The sequence below is a fragment of the Caloenas nicobarica genome, chromosome 1 (genome assembly GCF_036013445.1).
Source record: "Caloenas nicobarica isolate bCalNic1 chromosome 1, bCalNic1.hap1, whole genome shotgun sequence".
Classification (NCBI taxonomy): domain Eukaryota; kingdom Metazoa; phylum Chordata; class Aves; order Columbiformes; family Columbidae; genus Caloenas; species Caloenas nicobarica.
Genome location: NC_088245.1, coordinates 191,553,857 through 191,568,474, shown reverse-complemented (window position 1 = coordinate 191,568,474; position 14,618 = coordinate 191,553,857). Strand labels below are relative to the sequence as shown.

General features: G+C 38.0%; 1 protein-coding gene across 5 annotated transcripts in view; it reads left to right on the top strand.

Moving 5' to 3' along the window:
- The window catches only part of FRY (FRY microtubule binding protein), a 241,792-nt gene that overhangs the window by 201,660 nt on the left and 25,514 nt on the right, over positions 1–14,618 (top strand). For all 5 annotated transcript variants that reach the window (XM_065627032.1, XM_065627031.1, XM_065627033.1 and 2 more), the window contains 6 exons: positions 4,178–4,318; positions 5,080–5,259; positions 6,162–6,323; positions 7,150–7,224; positions 8,125–8,295; positions 13,988–14,188. In XM_065627032.1, coding sequence (XP_065483104.1) covers positions 4,178–4,318; positions 5,080–5,259; positions 6,162–6,323; positions 7,150–7,224; positions 8,125–8,295; positions 13,988–14,188 — 930 coding nt within the window. The remainder of the gene's footprint in view (positions 1–4,177; positions 4,319–5,079; positions 5,260–6,161; positions 6,324–7,149; positions 7,225–8,124; positions 8,296–13,987; positions 14,189–14,618) is intronic.

The following is a 14,618-nucleotide window of genomic DNA, read 5'->3' as shown; positions in this document are numbered from 1 at the left end:
GGATCTTCAAAAACACCACAGGCCTCTCTGATACTGGCTATCCACAGATTTTCAAGTGCCTGCAAGGCTCCCAAGCTCCCTCAGACTTGGCCCTGCTCCCTCAGGCTGCATTTCCTCACCTTGCACATGGAGGCTCTGCATGAGCAACCATATCAGATCTTAGCTCATGGAGAAAGCCATGACTCCCTTGTAGCAGACTGAAACAGGACCTTGAAGTTTTTCACTCTCTTCGCAAACTCAAAGACTCCAAAGAACTATTAGCTCTTTGAACAAAACTACTCTGAATCTTCCAGAGTCAATTGTCTCCTTCGTAGCAGAAACTTATACTCCTAATAAACAAATCCTGTAAAGACTGAGGCTTAAATTCTTTCTTCTTTGCTTTCCCAGCCTTGGAAAAGTGTTTGCCCCTCTGTTTTCCCCTCAGTGCTCTACGTACAGTTACTAGTGCCGCAGCACCTCCACAAAGGCCATTGCACATGATCTCACTCACCTGAAAACAGGCATAGACGTGCATATGGAGACTCTTTTTTTGCACTTTCCCCTTGCTGTAGATTGGCACCACACTACTATATTAACAGCAAGTCAGGCAAGTTTTTGACCATAATTAAGGCACATTCCTGAGATAGCACCATCATTGCAGGATGACAGACTAGTGAGTATGACTTCCTTTCTCTGTATTTATGTTGACTGCAGTTCTGTTGAGTAATGTCTAGGGAATATTTGTATGGGCATAGGGTAGCAGCCAGTCTGGAAGAGGATCAAGGGACCATCTTATTAGGCCTGCTGTGGCCATGAAAAAGGTTCTTCCTGCATTCAGAGTATGTTTCCCCTTTTCTTCTTAGTTAATCCCCAGACTAGAATAAACAATGCACTCCTCTCTCCTATAAATTGACTGTGAGATATACCATCAATAGGTAAAGCCAAATGGGTTAAGAGCCCTACTGGGCAATCTGCAGTTGAATGTTATAGCCATTGGTGACAGAGCCTCGAGCTTTAACAATCCTGGCTCATTCTCCAGTGCTTGGGCCTGAGGGAAATTGTGAGACATGCAGCGCCTAAGAATAACAAAGGAAAGCTGTGTTGCAACAGTGAACTCTCCACACACGCAGGTATACCTTCAGAACGGGACTTTAACACAAGTTATTAAGACTATGAGAACAAATGCTCTCAGCAGAAGGTAAAAGCTTCAATTATTGCCATTCAGACAAAAATTTGCATTTAACCTGTATGATGGCAGCTAATTGCTTGTCAGCTAGGGCTATAATTGTGGCATAAAATAAGACATTTCAGCTGTGTTCTTATCCAAACCTTACAATGACAAGCAGTGCTCCTTACTCAGTTGTACATATTACAGCTCCATCCATGAAAAATGATCATACCTTCTAGAAGAGTACTTGGGGATCTCAGTCTATAGATGAGTAAAAATCACTGTTTAATAGTGCAGTAGAACTTTGAACCTCCGCTACTAAGATCAGCATACAAACACATTGCTGAAAGCTTACTTTGATTTTATGTAAGATTTTTGCATATTAATTTTTTAAAAACAGCCTTGTGTCATGAGAGCACAATCATTCTAGGAGCATTTCTGAATTGACGTGGGTCACATGCTAAACTAGTGATTCATTAAGTGCAGGGTCATGCTTGGACTTAAATAGCTAATCCTATTAATACAGAAGAAGGGACAAGAAACCGCATAGTGCATAGTAATGTGCTTGGATGTTTCCTCCACCTCCCTGTTAGACAGAGGATTGCTTGTGAGAGAAGCATGAGCATTCATAACCTGTTCAAAAGCAAGGAATCACTAGAGATTAAAACATCTGTGTTGCAAGGGGAAGCATGTCCTAGCTCAGGCATTGTCCCTATCAGGCATGGCTTGTGAAATGCCTTCTTTGTTTCCTCAGTTGACACAGAAAACATGTGTTCGACTGACTAACACACCTTAAGAACTGAGTATCTCTTCTCACCTGCTGCCAGATTTGGAGGGGCAAAGGGAACTGTCTCCTGCAGTAGCCTCTCAGCAGCCGCATCAGCCAGCAGCAGCCAGCCCAGGCAGCCTGGGAGGAGCAGCCTCTGCTGTCCCACTGCTTCTGGGTTAGATGCTGCTTCAGGAAAGGGACACATGTTGCTAGCCAAGTGTGGATCCCTAAACCCAGGTAAGACCCAGATAGTTACTACACACTAACAAGAGAGGAATCCACAGTTCTTCAAAACACTTCATACAGACCAGAATAAAAAAAAAATATTCTGAGAACAGCTATGATTTCCTCTTACAAATACAGTGGAAGCTCTTTGTCCTGCAACTCAGTGATCCAAATGATGTGTTACCACAACTCCATCTTGCTGCTATTTTTGTTACTTCTGGCAGCAAAAGAATTCTTACTGTACTAAATGCATTTTAAAATTGCTGTTCTTTTTTTAAACTGAAATACGCTTTCTTGTTACAAATTCATGATGTACACACTTGGACTATCAACCACCATGTAACTCATCTGAACAACTGAAAACTGGCTGAGTCAAAAATATTTACAGTTTAAGGGTCAAGAGCCGTTTAAGTCAAAGGATTCTGTTGACAACAAATTTCTACAAACTGGAATGAAAACTAGAAGCTTTCAGAGAGAAAGTTCCTAGAAAAGCTTGCTATCCAGCAGTAGAGACATAATTCCCATTATTTCCTAGGAATATCACAAATGTGATTATCTGATGCAGTAGCCTCTCTCAGAGAACAAAATATTTCTTTCCCTCATCCAGATAGTTTCTTCTAATCCTTTATTTCTACACTGAAATGGTATACTGGCTGATGTGCTGGATCATAGAAACTATTTTCCAGGAAGGAATCAAACCTTCCATTGCAAAATCCTAATAGAAGGCAAGAAAAAGTCTATAACCCTGCATTGAAGAAGAATTGCTAAGCATGTTTTATCATCTCTCAGTAAAGGTGTCCATGGGCTGAAGCAGGTTACCGTGCAGTACCTTTAATTTAAAAATTCTTGCTTTTTGCAAAAGAATAGATAAAGCACAGTGAGTTCCATCTATTGTGCTGTTAGTGGAGTTTGCCTACTTTGTTTTATGAATCACTAATTACTGCTCACTTTTACTGATGAAAGAATTCAGAAGATATTTGGCAGGATGAGACAGGTGTGTGTTCTACTTGATTATTCCAATTTGGCTGTCATTCAGACCAGCATGGCATCTAATAAATTACTAGACTCCACTTGGTTAACAGCTGAAATTTTTCTCTGATGGAAGACTTGAGGCAGCATAGAGTTTTTATAAGTAATTGTTTTCTAGATCCTAATATCTCTAGTAACCAGTGTTAGAAGAACCTTTTTGTCAACCTGAATGGAAGGACAGAGTCCAGTCTTGAGTATCTGGTAACCTCCAGCAATAACATTGGATTGCCTCTGAAATTTGTGGGGTGGAACAGTACCTGTCACCAATGAAAGAACGTGCTACCTTCCAGGAAATATTCAGCTGAGATATTTCACACACATGTGCAAACACAGCATGTCAGTCTGTACGCCTGCTGAATTACTGTCATGTATGTATATGAGCACAGTTGCATTTCCAAGGTTCACTGTTGTGTTCCGGGATCTACACTCAGGTGTTCCAAAATTCTGGGTTTTAGATCAAGCCTTTCTTTGTATCGACCTCTACAGTAAGAGAGCCCAGGGACTCCATCTCCTCCTTAATAGAAAATGTTTCCTTGGCAGTTACAACCAGTGAGGACTGGCAGTGAAGTATATTTGGATAAATATATCTTGATGTCTGAATAGTAGTTTTGTTTCTTCAGCGTGTTTTCTTTTTTCTCATTGACTTTCAGCAAAGGTAGAAATAAAAAAATACTCCCCTGTTTTTATTGGATGTGCTTCCCCAATTACACTGGAAATTTTATGTGCCAGTTTACTCAACTGCTGAATATGTTTCCTGGATAAGTTAGGGCAGACATATATAAAATGTACGTTTCATTATCAAAACAGGCTAGCATTTGGCTTCCCACTTAAAGCTCTCTGATTTCACACTTGTATTATTATCACTTGTAAAATGATTGTAAAATGGCATTGCAAAAACAGTGAGTGAAGAGAGATTAGTAGTATAAATGGTATTCATGAAACTAGTACCTTTTTGCAGAAGAAGAAATGTCTCCAAATTTAGTTATTTTCACTTTTTTTTCAAACAGCTACTGGAAAAGGGCCTTCCTAGTATGCAACAGTCGCTCTTACAGATGATCTACAGTCTTCTTAGTTATATGGACCTGTCAGCTATTCCTGTGAAACAGTTTAACATGGAAGTGCTAAAAACCATTGAAAAATATGTACAGGTAAATACTGTATCTTCTTTATATTAACATAGGAACTTAGCAGTATTTGCTGTCATAAGTTGATTTTCTTTATAAGAATTTAAGACATGATTAGCAGGGAGGACTGCGACTGTCCAGAGTGTTATCTAGTGTATAAACATCCTGATGCCTCACAGACTGCACGTCCTCAGATAAAGGCCCAGCTGTGCGTTCACTGTGTGGGAAATTTTAGGCTACAGCTACACTGCATCAGGAGCAAGCTTAATACCAGGCAGAGCCTGACTGACCAGTCTTTTTAAGTATGGGAGGGAGATGATATGAGGGAGATGTGCATAATCACTTCCCTTCAGAGAATTCTGCACCTAATTCTTGGCAAGTCGAAAATACATATTTCTACTAGGAATTCATAGCTGTAAAGAGCCTGTGTCAAGTCAGCTTTTCTGTTAAATGGGGATTCTGAGGTGGCCCTTATGTTTGTTCATACTGACTAAGGCACTCAGGTACGAGATTTTAAATCCTGTGCCAAGTTGGCCTTGCACTCAGGTCTGCCAGTTTAAAGACCAGTTCCCTGACAATGACACCTTGGGCATGTCTTGGTCTCTGCTGTTGAAATTATTTTGCAAGTATGTACCTCGTCACTGGCCAAGAGAGAGAGAAAGAATAGTAATATTCCTATTACACGTTTTTATTATGTGGCCAAAAAAATGACTGTAAAATGTAAATAATCGTGAATGTGTGTGAGTTTTTCTTTCCACTTGCTGATTAAATATACCTATTTCTAGAGCATTCACTGGAGAGAAGCCTTGAATATCCTGAAGTTGGTAGTTTCTCGTTCTGCCAGTTTAGTTTTACCATCGTATCAACACAGTGATCTTTCAAAAATGGAAATACATCGAGTGTGGAACAGTGCCTCCAAGGAGCTACCAGGGAAGACTTTAGAGTTTCATTTTGATATTTCAGAGGTACTATTTGGAATTCTGCTACTTAACACCTTAATTCTGTTATCTGATCATTCTAAAACATGTGTTGCAGCTCCTTCAGAAAGCTGAAGAATTAGGAAATAAAGGAAAATTACCAAACTGAAAGTCTCTTAAATTATTTTCAATTCACAGTGACATATTTAATGACCCATGCTGGAGGGCTCTTTCTGGATTTTTACTAGATTTTTTTTTTTGTGAAGGACTTCTGGCTGAACTATTTTGTTGCAGCCTTTGTCCTGCAAGCCCTCTATACTTTTTAACTTTATAAAACGGAATGGTCCTATTGACTTTAATGGGCAAGTCTGTTTATAGTTATGAACCCGCGGAACTGTTTTCAGCATCATAGACCATATAGATAATGGGACTTCGAGGTTAAAAGGAAAAATGAACATTAAAAAGGCATCTTGCACCATTTGTATAAAGAGTTTCTTCTTGCTGTTTCATGTAGATATAGTTCTAGAAAATGCTGAGCATCCTACCATCAATCCAATAAAGGATTTTAATGGTTGTTTGAACATAGCCAGAGTGTTCAGCACTCTTAAGAAAAACCCATTAAAAAACATGTGCAAGAAATATGGATTTGAAATAAATTTCATAACCTTCCGGGGCTTTTTGCTGGTTCTTATGTTAGAAACTAGCTTGAAAGTTGCTTTGGCTATTAGCTATTCATGAACATAAGCACTAGCTACTAGTATGGCAATTGTTACTGAGACGTTCACAGTGGAAAATAACGTGCATGCCAAGTGACATGAAATTAGGTGCTCTCCTTGTTGTAATGCTGTATATGATCTTTAGAGTAACCTTTCCCTGCAACTGAAGCAATGTGCCCCATTATGAGTTCATCCTGGAGCATAATACTAATGAATAATTACTCTCTATTTAAGACTCCAATTATTGGGAGACGGTATGATGAGCTACAAAGTTCTTCTGGACGAGATGGTAAACCCAGAACAATGGCTGTCACCCGAAGCACTTCTTCAACCTCATCGGGATCTAACTCCAATGTCCTTGTTCCTGTGAGCTGGAAGAGACCCCAGTACTCTCAGGTAAAGTCCTTCTAAGTAGCCCACAATTCATAAACAAGTTGCCCTGGGAGCAGCTGAATTAACACTGCTGAGGTGGCCTCTGTGCCCTGCGCAGTGCTCCTGGCTGGCCAGGGCACAGCGTCCGGCTGCCTGAGCTGGATATCTTCCTTGGACTCCAAGACAGACTGACTGGTGTCCGTCTTCTGTCCTGCCAGTGTTTTTCTTTCAACTTGCAGGAAATGCATCTCTGTAAGACCTCTAAGTCTCGGTTAGATTTAGCTATGAATGACAGGTGAGTTCAGGTATTAGCAAGGTGAGCAGATAGACAGCACATGCAACTTTCAAAGTGTTGTTTTCTTGGGAAGTCAGGTAAAAATAATTATTCAGAACAATTTTCCTGAAAGTGATGTTTGATTACCTTATTGATTTTGGTTATCTGCCAGTTAAAATAAAACCAAACTGAATAAATGTATTTATTGCCTTTTTTTTTTTTTTAGATATAGCAAATTATGTAACAGTGACTCAGGCCTAATTCTGAAAAAAATAATTGTGCATGCATTTTATTTTAAAGTTCTGAACTATCCTTTTGAAGTGATGCACATGATCCAATGTTTCGTTATTATGCTCAATAGAATTAATAGGATAATTTTAAAATAATAAACACATGATTTTTCATTAACAGCTATTTTTATGTTTCATTGTATGCATAGCTGCTCTGAAAGCAGCCCTTTGAGCACTTAATGACTAATTATTTGGTGGGTAATTAAAAATTGTTGATGGATGTTTCTAGCCACTGGGAGAATGAGTGGTTAAAAAATGTTCACTTGAGAAACATCTTGTTTTCTAGAAACGGACAAAGGAAAAGCTGGTGCATGTCCTTTCTCTGTGTGGTCAGGAAGTTGGGCTGAGTAAAAACCCTTCAGTAAGTAGCCTTGTATTGACCATTTCTTTGTTTCATTGTGTCCTAAACTCTAAAAGTGAAGAACTTTATTTCCCAGAGTTGCTGAACTGATTTGCATAGTTTCCTCTCTCACATTACTATCATTGTCATTTGTACTGGCCCACACTGCATTTCTCAGCGTATAGACCAGTGAGTGAATGGCCATCGCACTTAAAGATGATGTACTTGGAGACCTACGTACAGTTTTGCTGTGAGAGATCTCTCATGCTATAGGCTTTGCTTATGCCAGCTCAGTGGATAGAGAGTAATGACCTCTGCTATTACCAATCTAGAGCCTTTATAAAGAAAAAGATTAAATTACAGAAATAAAACCGTGGGGAAGGGATCCTGATTTTTCCATTAGATAGTAGTTCTAATGTTACTGTTTAAAAATTAATATTATCTGGTGCCAGAATATGGGCAAGAGAGCATCCAGGGTAGGATATAATTATTTATAGTAGGAAAGGAAAAATTATAGCTTGTTGTATTTACTAATGTTGACATATTTTTTAACATCATTTTCAACTGGAGATTTTTTTTAATGAACTTTCTCTCTCATCCTCTTGACAGTATTTTCTTTGCTAAGTTCTCTGAATTTTGTTCCTATAATGTATACAAACATCCAGGCAACATCAATCTGCAGCCATTAGGAGGTGGCTGTAATATTCTTGGACTTGTTCCTGCAGTATGAAGTTGTTTCTTTGTACAAGTTTAATCTGAAGGCACCTGTCCAACATAAATAATAAAGAGTGTTCTAAAAATACTCAGTGAAGGAATTAGGTGTGTACTGGAAATACAGTCTTCCAAATAACCAATTAGAGCTTTTAGGAAGAAACAACCAGAGGGAACAGCTTGTTACAAGAGAAATCCTTTGAATTGTAGGTAATTTTTTCTTCCTGTGGTGATTTGGATCTGATTGAACACCAGACGAGCTTGGTGTCTTCAGAGGACGGAGCAAGGGAGCAGGAGAACATGGATGATTCAAACAGTGAACAACAATTCAGAGTCTTTAGAGACTTTGATTTCCTAGATGTTGAGCTGGAAGATGGGGAGGTACAGTATATTTTCTCTGAAACAGCTTTTTCTTTCTACTAAACAATATACTCTTCGTGTAACATGAAACTTTAACTGTATAACTATAAACTTAGTTTTGAGCTCAGATTATTTATAATGTTCACTTAGTGTTTATTTCAGTAGCATAACAGTAAGAGGCTACCACACCCTTCCTTTTTGAATCTGCTTTAGGAAGCACTGCAAAGCTGTTACTAGAAGATAAAGCCTCTGTTCTGGTATCTTTTCAGTGAATTTACTTTTAAGTGAATTTATTTTAAATACAAGATTTAAAGGTCTAACTTGTTAACAAAAATATATTTGCTGGTTAACCTCATAAAAGGAAACTGTTACAAATCTGTTGGTTTCATGAGTAACCCTCCAGAACATGAATTCCGGCCCTCAGGCTGTTGTTAGTCCTGCAACTGCTGATGAAATCACTAACGCTTAGAGAAATGTACCTTCCACTCTGCTTAGGTGTCCGTGATTTCATCGTTTTGTACAGGAGCTAAACAGAACCCTGAGGGCCCAGATCAAGTCTTGACAGGTGAAACGTGTCAGCTCACCTTGAGCTGAAACTGCTGAAGGGAAAAAGTTGAAGAACTGCTGAATTTTGGTGGGCCACACCCTTTAACCTTGTTTATATCAAACTTGGAGTATTTCTTTCCATTTGGGTGGGAAGGGCCAAAAATGAATATCCATTGCCAAACAAGTCTAACAATTGTGTTGCTATTTAAAAGTCCAGAAATTCTTAACTCTTTTGAGTTAACAGTTTAATAAATTTTCTTGTCATAGTCTGGACTTGATTTTAACAGGAATTCTCTCAGGCATTGCTCTTAGCCCAGAGAAGAGCATGTGTACAAGAAGAAATAATCAGTTTTCTCCGTATTTGAATTACACTAATAAAATAATTTTAAGGTAAACACACCCCTCAGGTGTGAACTCATGTACATCTGATTTTTTTTTCCAATGAAGAGAAAGGAGGAAGGAATGGAGAGAGATGTTGCAGAGTCCTTATTTTCCAAGTTAAGAATCTCTGTATAAAAAGATAGTAAACTGGGCTCACATTTGCCCATGACTTCAAAAAAAAAAAAAAAAAAGAGGCGGTTGGCATGAATGGTTGAAAATACTTCAGCCAAATATTATGAAGGAGCTTTAATATTCCAAACAATGATAAATGATACAACAGGAATGCCAGGTTGTTTGTCAAAAAAGTATATTGGGGCTGCAATCATTTCTATGTCTTAAGTGCTTCCAGAATATTACAAGGACTTGGGAGTGCAATTTTGATGAAATATCACATGATAATTTTTTGTCCAGTGAAATTCAGGAATTTCTTCTTTCTCTTCACCAGTTAAAACCATATACAGATACTGTGTAATTGTACAGAACAATTCCTATCAAAATGAATTTACCTTCATGGACTGCGACCTTGCAAGGATTTGTTTGATACATGTGGCTAACTTCAAGACTGAGGCCTAAATTAATCGATACACTGATTGTCTTAAGTCAGTCATGAAACAGATACTAAGCTTCTCTGGTTTTACCTGAAGTAAAATGAAGAAATGTGGTGTCTTAATTCGGTTTTTAAATTGCCATGGATCTGAGACCCTGCATTCCAAGGTTTAGTCCAGACTGACTTAGTACTGTTTTAAATAAATAGATACCTTAGCCAATTGAAACCTGGTGTCAGAGGCTACAGCTCTAATGATGGAGTTGAAACTGGATCATTTATGTCAGATCAAAATCGGATATATTCATAATCATGAATAAAACAGTGTTAGAAAACTTAAGCTAGGAAGAGCACGAATAGTCTTTCCAAAAAAGCCTTATAATTGAACAGGCCAGTGATGCTTGTATCATTCCCAGACCACAAGATGTACTGGTTTGAAATTTCATAAAGATGTGAAAGCAAGTAATCGTTATTTTCAAACTTAAAACATAGGTGGAAGAGTTAAAGTTTCTGTGATAATATTAGTTACAATTGTAGGCAAATGTTTTTCTATTATGTCTTTAATACAGTAATTTTACATAGATTCTTTCTATTTGTTTTTCTATCTGTTATATCTGCTACCCAGGAACTTCAGGTAAGAATGCTACTTGAACTCAGATGTGCCAGCATATGTTATGCCTTCTTGCAAATTTGTATTGTAGAATAACATCATAGTTTTGTTGTTGCCCTCCCCCTCTTCAGTGTGTGCGTGGGTGGGTGGCTGTGCGTGTGCTTGCACTTCTGGCAGGTGCTTCATTTTTTTGTCTTGTATTAGAAATATTTGTAGGTATTTTTCAAAAATTCTGCTTCATTTTAAGTTTGTTTTTTATATGTTCAACAGTCTTCATGAATTTCAAAATATCTTCATTCTAGTATCAGTGTTTTTCAAATTGAGCCATTTCTCCTTTAATAGCTTTGTGCATAAATAACATTAGGTAGAAACAAAAGAAGAACTTCATTATTTATAATATAGTAAAGTTTGGGCCATTTGTTTCCATGGGCAAATTATATATAATTTCCAGCTTTTCAGCTGTGGTATATTGGCTCCTGTTATCATCTTGCTAAAGCTGATACCTAAGACCTTTTCAGAAAGGCCTACCAGCCTGAATTTAATTGAGTAAATTAATTAATTTATACAGCTTAGTTTAATTCAGCTGTATACACCTACCAGTTTTGCTCAACTCATTTACTCTGTGAAGAAAACTGAAAAGGCACATCAGTGGTTGCAAGTTTGGGACCTAAACTTGAAGTTTATCAATGTATAGAGAGAACTGAGATGATGGAGAATTGTAGTGAGTTGTACAAATGATAAAAAGATCTGCGACAGTATTTTACATATTTGTTCCTGATAGTTTGTACATCAGTTATTATGCAAACACAACCCCCAAAAAAACTTTGTCTCAAAATGCCGGTGCCCTAAAAGATACAAATATATGGAAATAGTGCCAGTTCCACAATACTTTTGCCTATAACCTACAATATTTGTGTGACTCTATTACTTTCCTTACTTTGTCAATACAGTAAGTTAAAAACTTGTGTGAAAGAGTTTTGCTTATTTCTTCCCGGCTTTATGGAGTGGCCGTGCTGCTCTCCCCCACATTGGGTTCCTTCCGTTTTTGCTGCCCTTTCTGTGTCTCTCATTTCCCCTGGGTTGTCCTCATTTGAAGGTGGCTGCAATGGCACATCTGCTCCTTCACCAGAGGGTGGTGATTGCGGGAAGTCCTGTGTGGTACCTGCTCACTGCTGGCCGGACTCACTTATAATATGTGACTGTTTCCTTTTGAATTGATGTTTGTTACTGGTGGCTTTTCAGATAGCAGATAGCTTTGCTCCCACCATAGATAAAAATGAACAGCCTCTCAGATACATCTTCCCTCCTTCTTGCTAACTGTGAAAAGAAAGAATGCTTAACAGATGTAAAGACAACAACTCCATCTTTGTATAATAGACATGTTCAGTATGATTCTGGTGCCCCCATAGCAAGCTTACGCTAACCCAAATACTATGGGTATTTGGGTTACACTATGTTTCATCTCTCTTACCCTTTTTCCCTCACTTTTAATTCATGGTCCCTTCTAATTGCATGCCCTACAAGTGTCCCTTTTCATCTTTTTGCTGGCTTCCTTCTTTAAGACATTGCAGAATAAAACTGCAACAAGAAATATTCCCATAGACATGAGCCACAAAGTTTACTGGTAGCTGTACTAAGCATCCTGAGGATCAGGGTGTGATGACAGTCATCTTGGCTTGCTTGCTTATTTATGGCATTTTGTCATTTGTTAGTTCAGTAACCGATGAGTTTGTGGAGGATGTCTCATTGCTGTATGTGTCCTCCAGCCTCTGTGGGGGAGGATGGACAGCCAAAGAATTTGTTAAAATAAATAGCTGGGAACTGAACAGTCATTTTTATCATTTAAAGAGACCTAATTTCTTAAATCTTGGATGTATTCTGTTCTCTTCCCACACAAAACTACTATATGATCCCAGGTGCAGGATGAAAACATGGGTTCTTCCAATTAGGCTTCATAACAATTTCATGTTCATTTGCTCTTGAATATAGTGCATTCCTTAGTTCTAAATGTTCTTGTGAATTACAGTTCTTGCAGTTCTGGATCGTCTTTTTCTTTATTTTTTTTTTTCTTTTTTCCTCATGTTTGTTCATGAACAATGAGCTTAGTGTAATGAAACTGAACTTTCCCTCTTTCTAATAATATTCCATTGCATTAAAGGGCAATGATGCAAAATAAAATCTATTTGTGCAAGTTTGTTGATTGTTAAGGAGGTAAGGCTGCAGCTGAATAAATTGCACTTTATGCAGTTTAGCCCCCATTCAGTACGTCTGACTAGTCCTGAATGGAGTACTCAAGTGTTTAAAATTACAAATCTGCTTAAGTACTCAACTGAAGACTCTTTATGATTGCACGTAATTTTAATTTGCATGAGGCCAGGATATATTCCTTCAACAAACAGTGATTTGATAACAATGTTTATGGGTTTTTTTAGGAAGAACTATATTTTTGACAAATTCATGTTTAAAAGATCAATGTCAACTTGAATTTTCAGCAGCTGGTTTGCTTGTTTAAGAGTGTTGCATCTTAAAGAGTCTTATTTTAAACAATCAGTGGTGAACCTTAAAAAGAAACATTTTTCTCCATAAACTTCCTTCCCATGTTGACATAAAGTTGAGGGCTTTCACCCAGATAAAGTAACCAAAACTGCAACTGGACCCTTCATGCTGTGTAAGGCTCCTTTGGGCCGCAATGTGGGTCGTTGTGGACGTGCTCCTGCATTTGCCAGAGGGGAACCTGGCTAAAGAAGGGAGCAAGAGTATTAGCGCAATTATGGAAACAGGATACAGTCCACTGGAAAAGACATAAACAAATGGAAAAATGGTGGAAAACTAATTTTAGTCATTTTCATACATGAAGGAAATCAAGTGATCCTTGGTTCAGTTTACAAGTCTAACAAATAGTTATGCAATTTGTTTAATGCACTCAGTTTTATGTAACTGCATTTGGTATCAAAACCGAAAGTCAATATAAAATGTTTGGTCCATTTGACTGTGTCCTGTTTAAAAAGTGAAATCTCAGTCAATGCTAATCAGGTTGTTCACGGAGTATAGTTTCAAAAAATTAAAATAAATCCAAATTACAAAAATAAGCTACATGGGCCTAGAATAAAAGTTTTAAAAGGTGTGCTGCTTTAGCTATTACATTTTGCTTGCTAAATGAAGGGTTCATTCAAATCTACCTTAACTCATCATTATGGTTATGAATATAATGAAAAGAATCTAAAATCTTTAACATATGTTTCACAATTGAACCATTGCTATGAACTGTGCTTCTAATATTTTTAAAAATAATGGAAAAATCCTTTAAAATTGCTTCCAAACTTTTCTTTTGCGTCTCATTGTTCTACTGGTATTGAGATGTGTGTATATGTGGACTTAAAAAACCAAATTATTAAATCAGCGAATGCATTAAAAACATCTAATACCGAAAAGAATGAATCTTCATTTAACCATCATTTCCATGCTTCTGCTCTTATCTCCAGGTGAACAAACAAAATAATGCTTATATAAAATCAAGTTTGTATTCCGTTTTTTCTATAAAAACATTTCTTGAGCTGACTTGGATCTAATGACTAGTGGTTTGTATGTGCTGAGTTTCCAGTCAAGGAAGCTGACCCTCTACCTGATTGCAGGGTGAGAGCATGGACAACTTCAACTGGGGAGTGCGCAGGCGGTCCCTGGACAGCCTGGACAAGTGTGACATGCAGCTGCTGGAGGAGAGCCAGCTCTCGGGGAGCACGCCCAGCCTCAACAAAATCAACCGGGAGGACTCCGATGAGTCATCGGAGGAGGAGGACCTGACCACCAGCCAAATCTTGGAGAACTCAGACCTAGTAAGTGGCAAACTTGTAATTTGAGAAAGGAAAGGGTTGTGTTTTTAACTAAACTGGGCTTTTGGTTTCCTCTTGCCCAGGTGCAACCTAATCAGCTGAGATGGGGGGGTGGCACGCAATGCAGTGTTTGGTCGCCGCTTGATTTTCCCTTATTTGCAAATGTAAACAGGAATTTCAATGCAAAGTTCAAAACACAGGAAACATCAGATCTGATTACTTGCCCTTTTTTCCACAAATTGCTCTGTGACAATTTTGCACTATTGGCCAGTAGTATGTCTTTCTGATGTATCTAATACTTAAAGAAATAGAACAAGACTCCAGTTTGGTAAACTGTATCGGATGTTCTGTATCACTGTTCACTTCTGGGCTGTTTGCGTACAATTTTTCTGATAGAAACATAGGAAGCACTATAATATTTTTGCAGGTACAA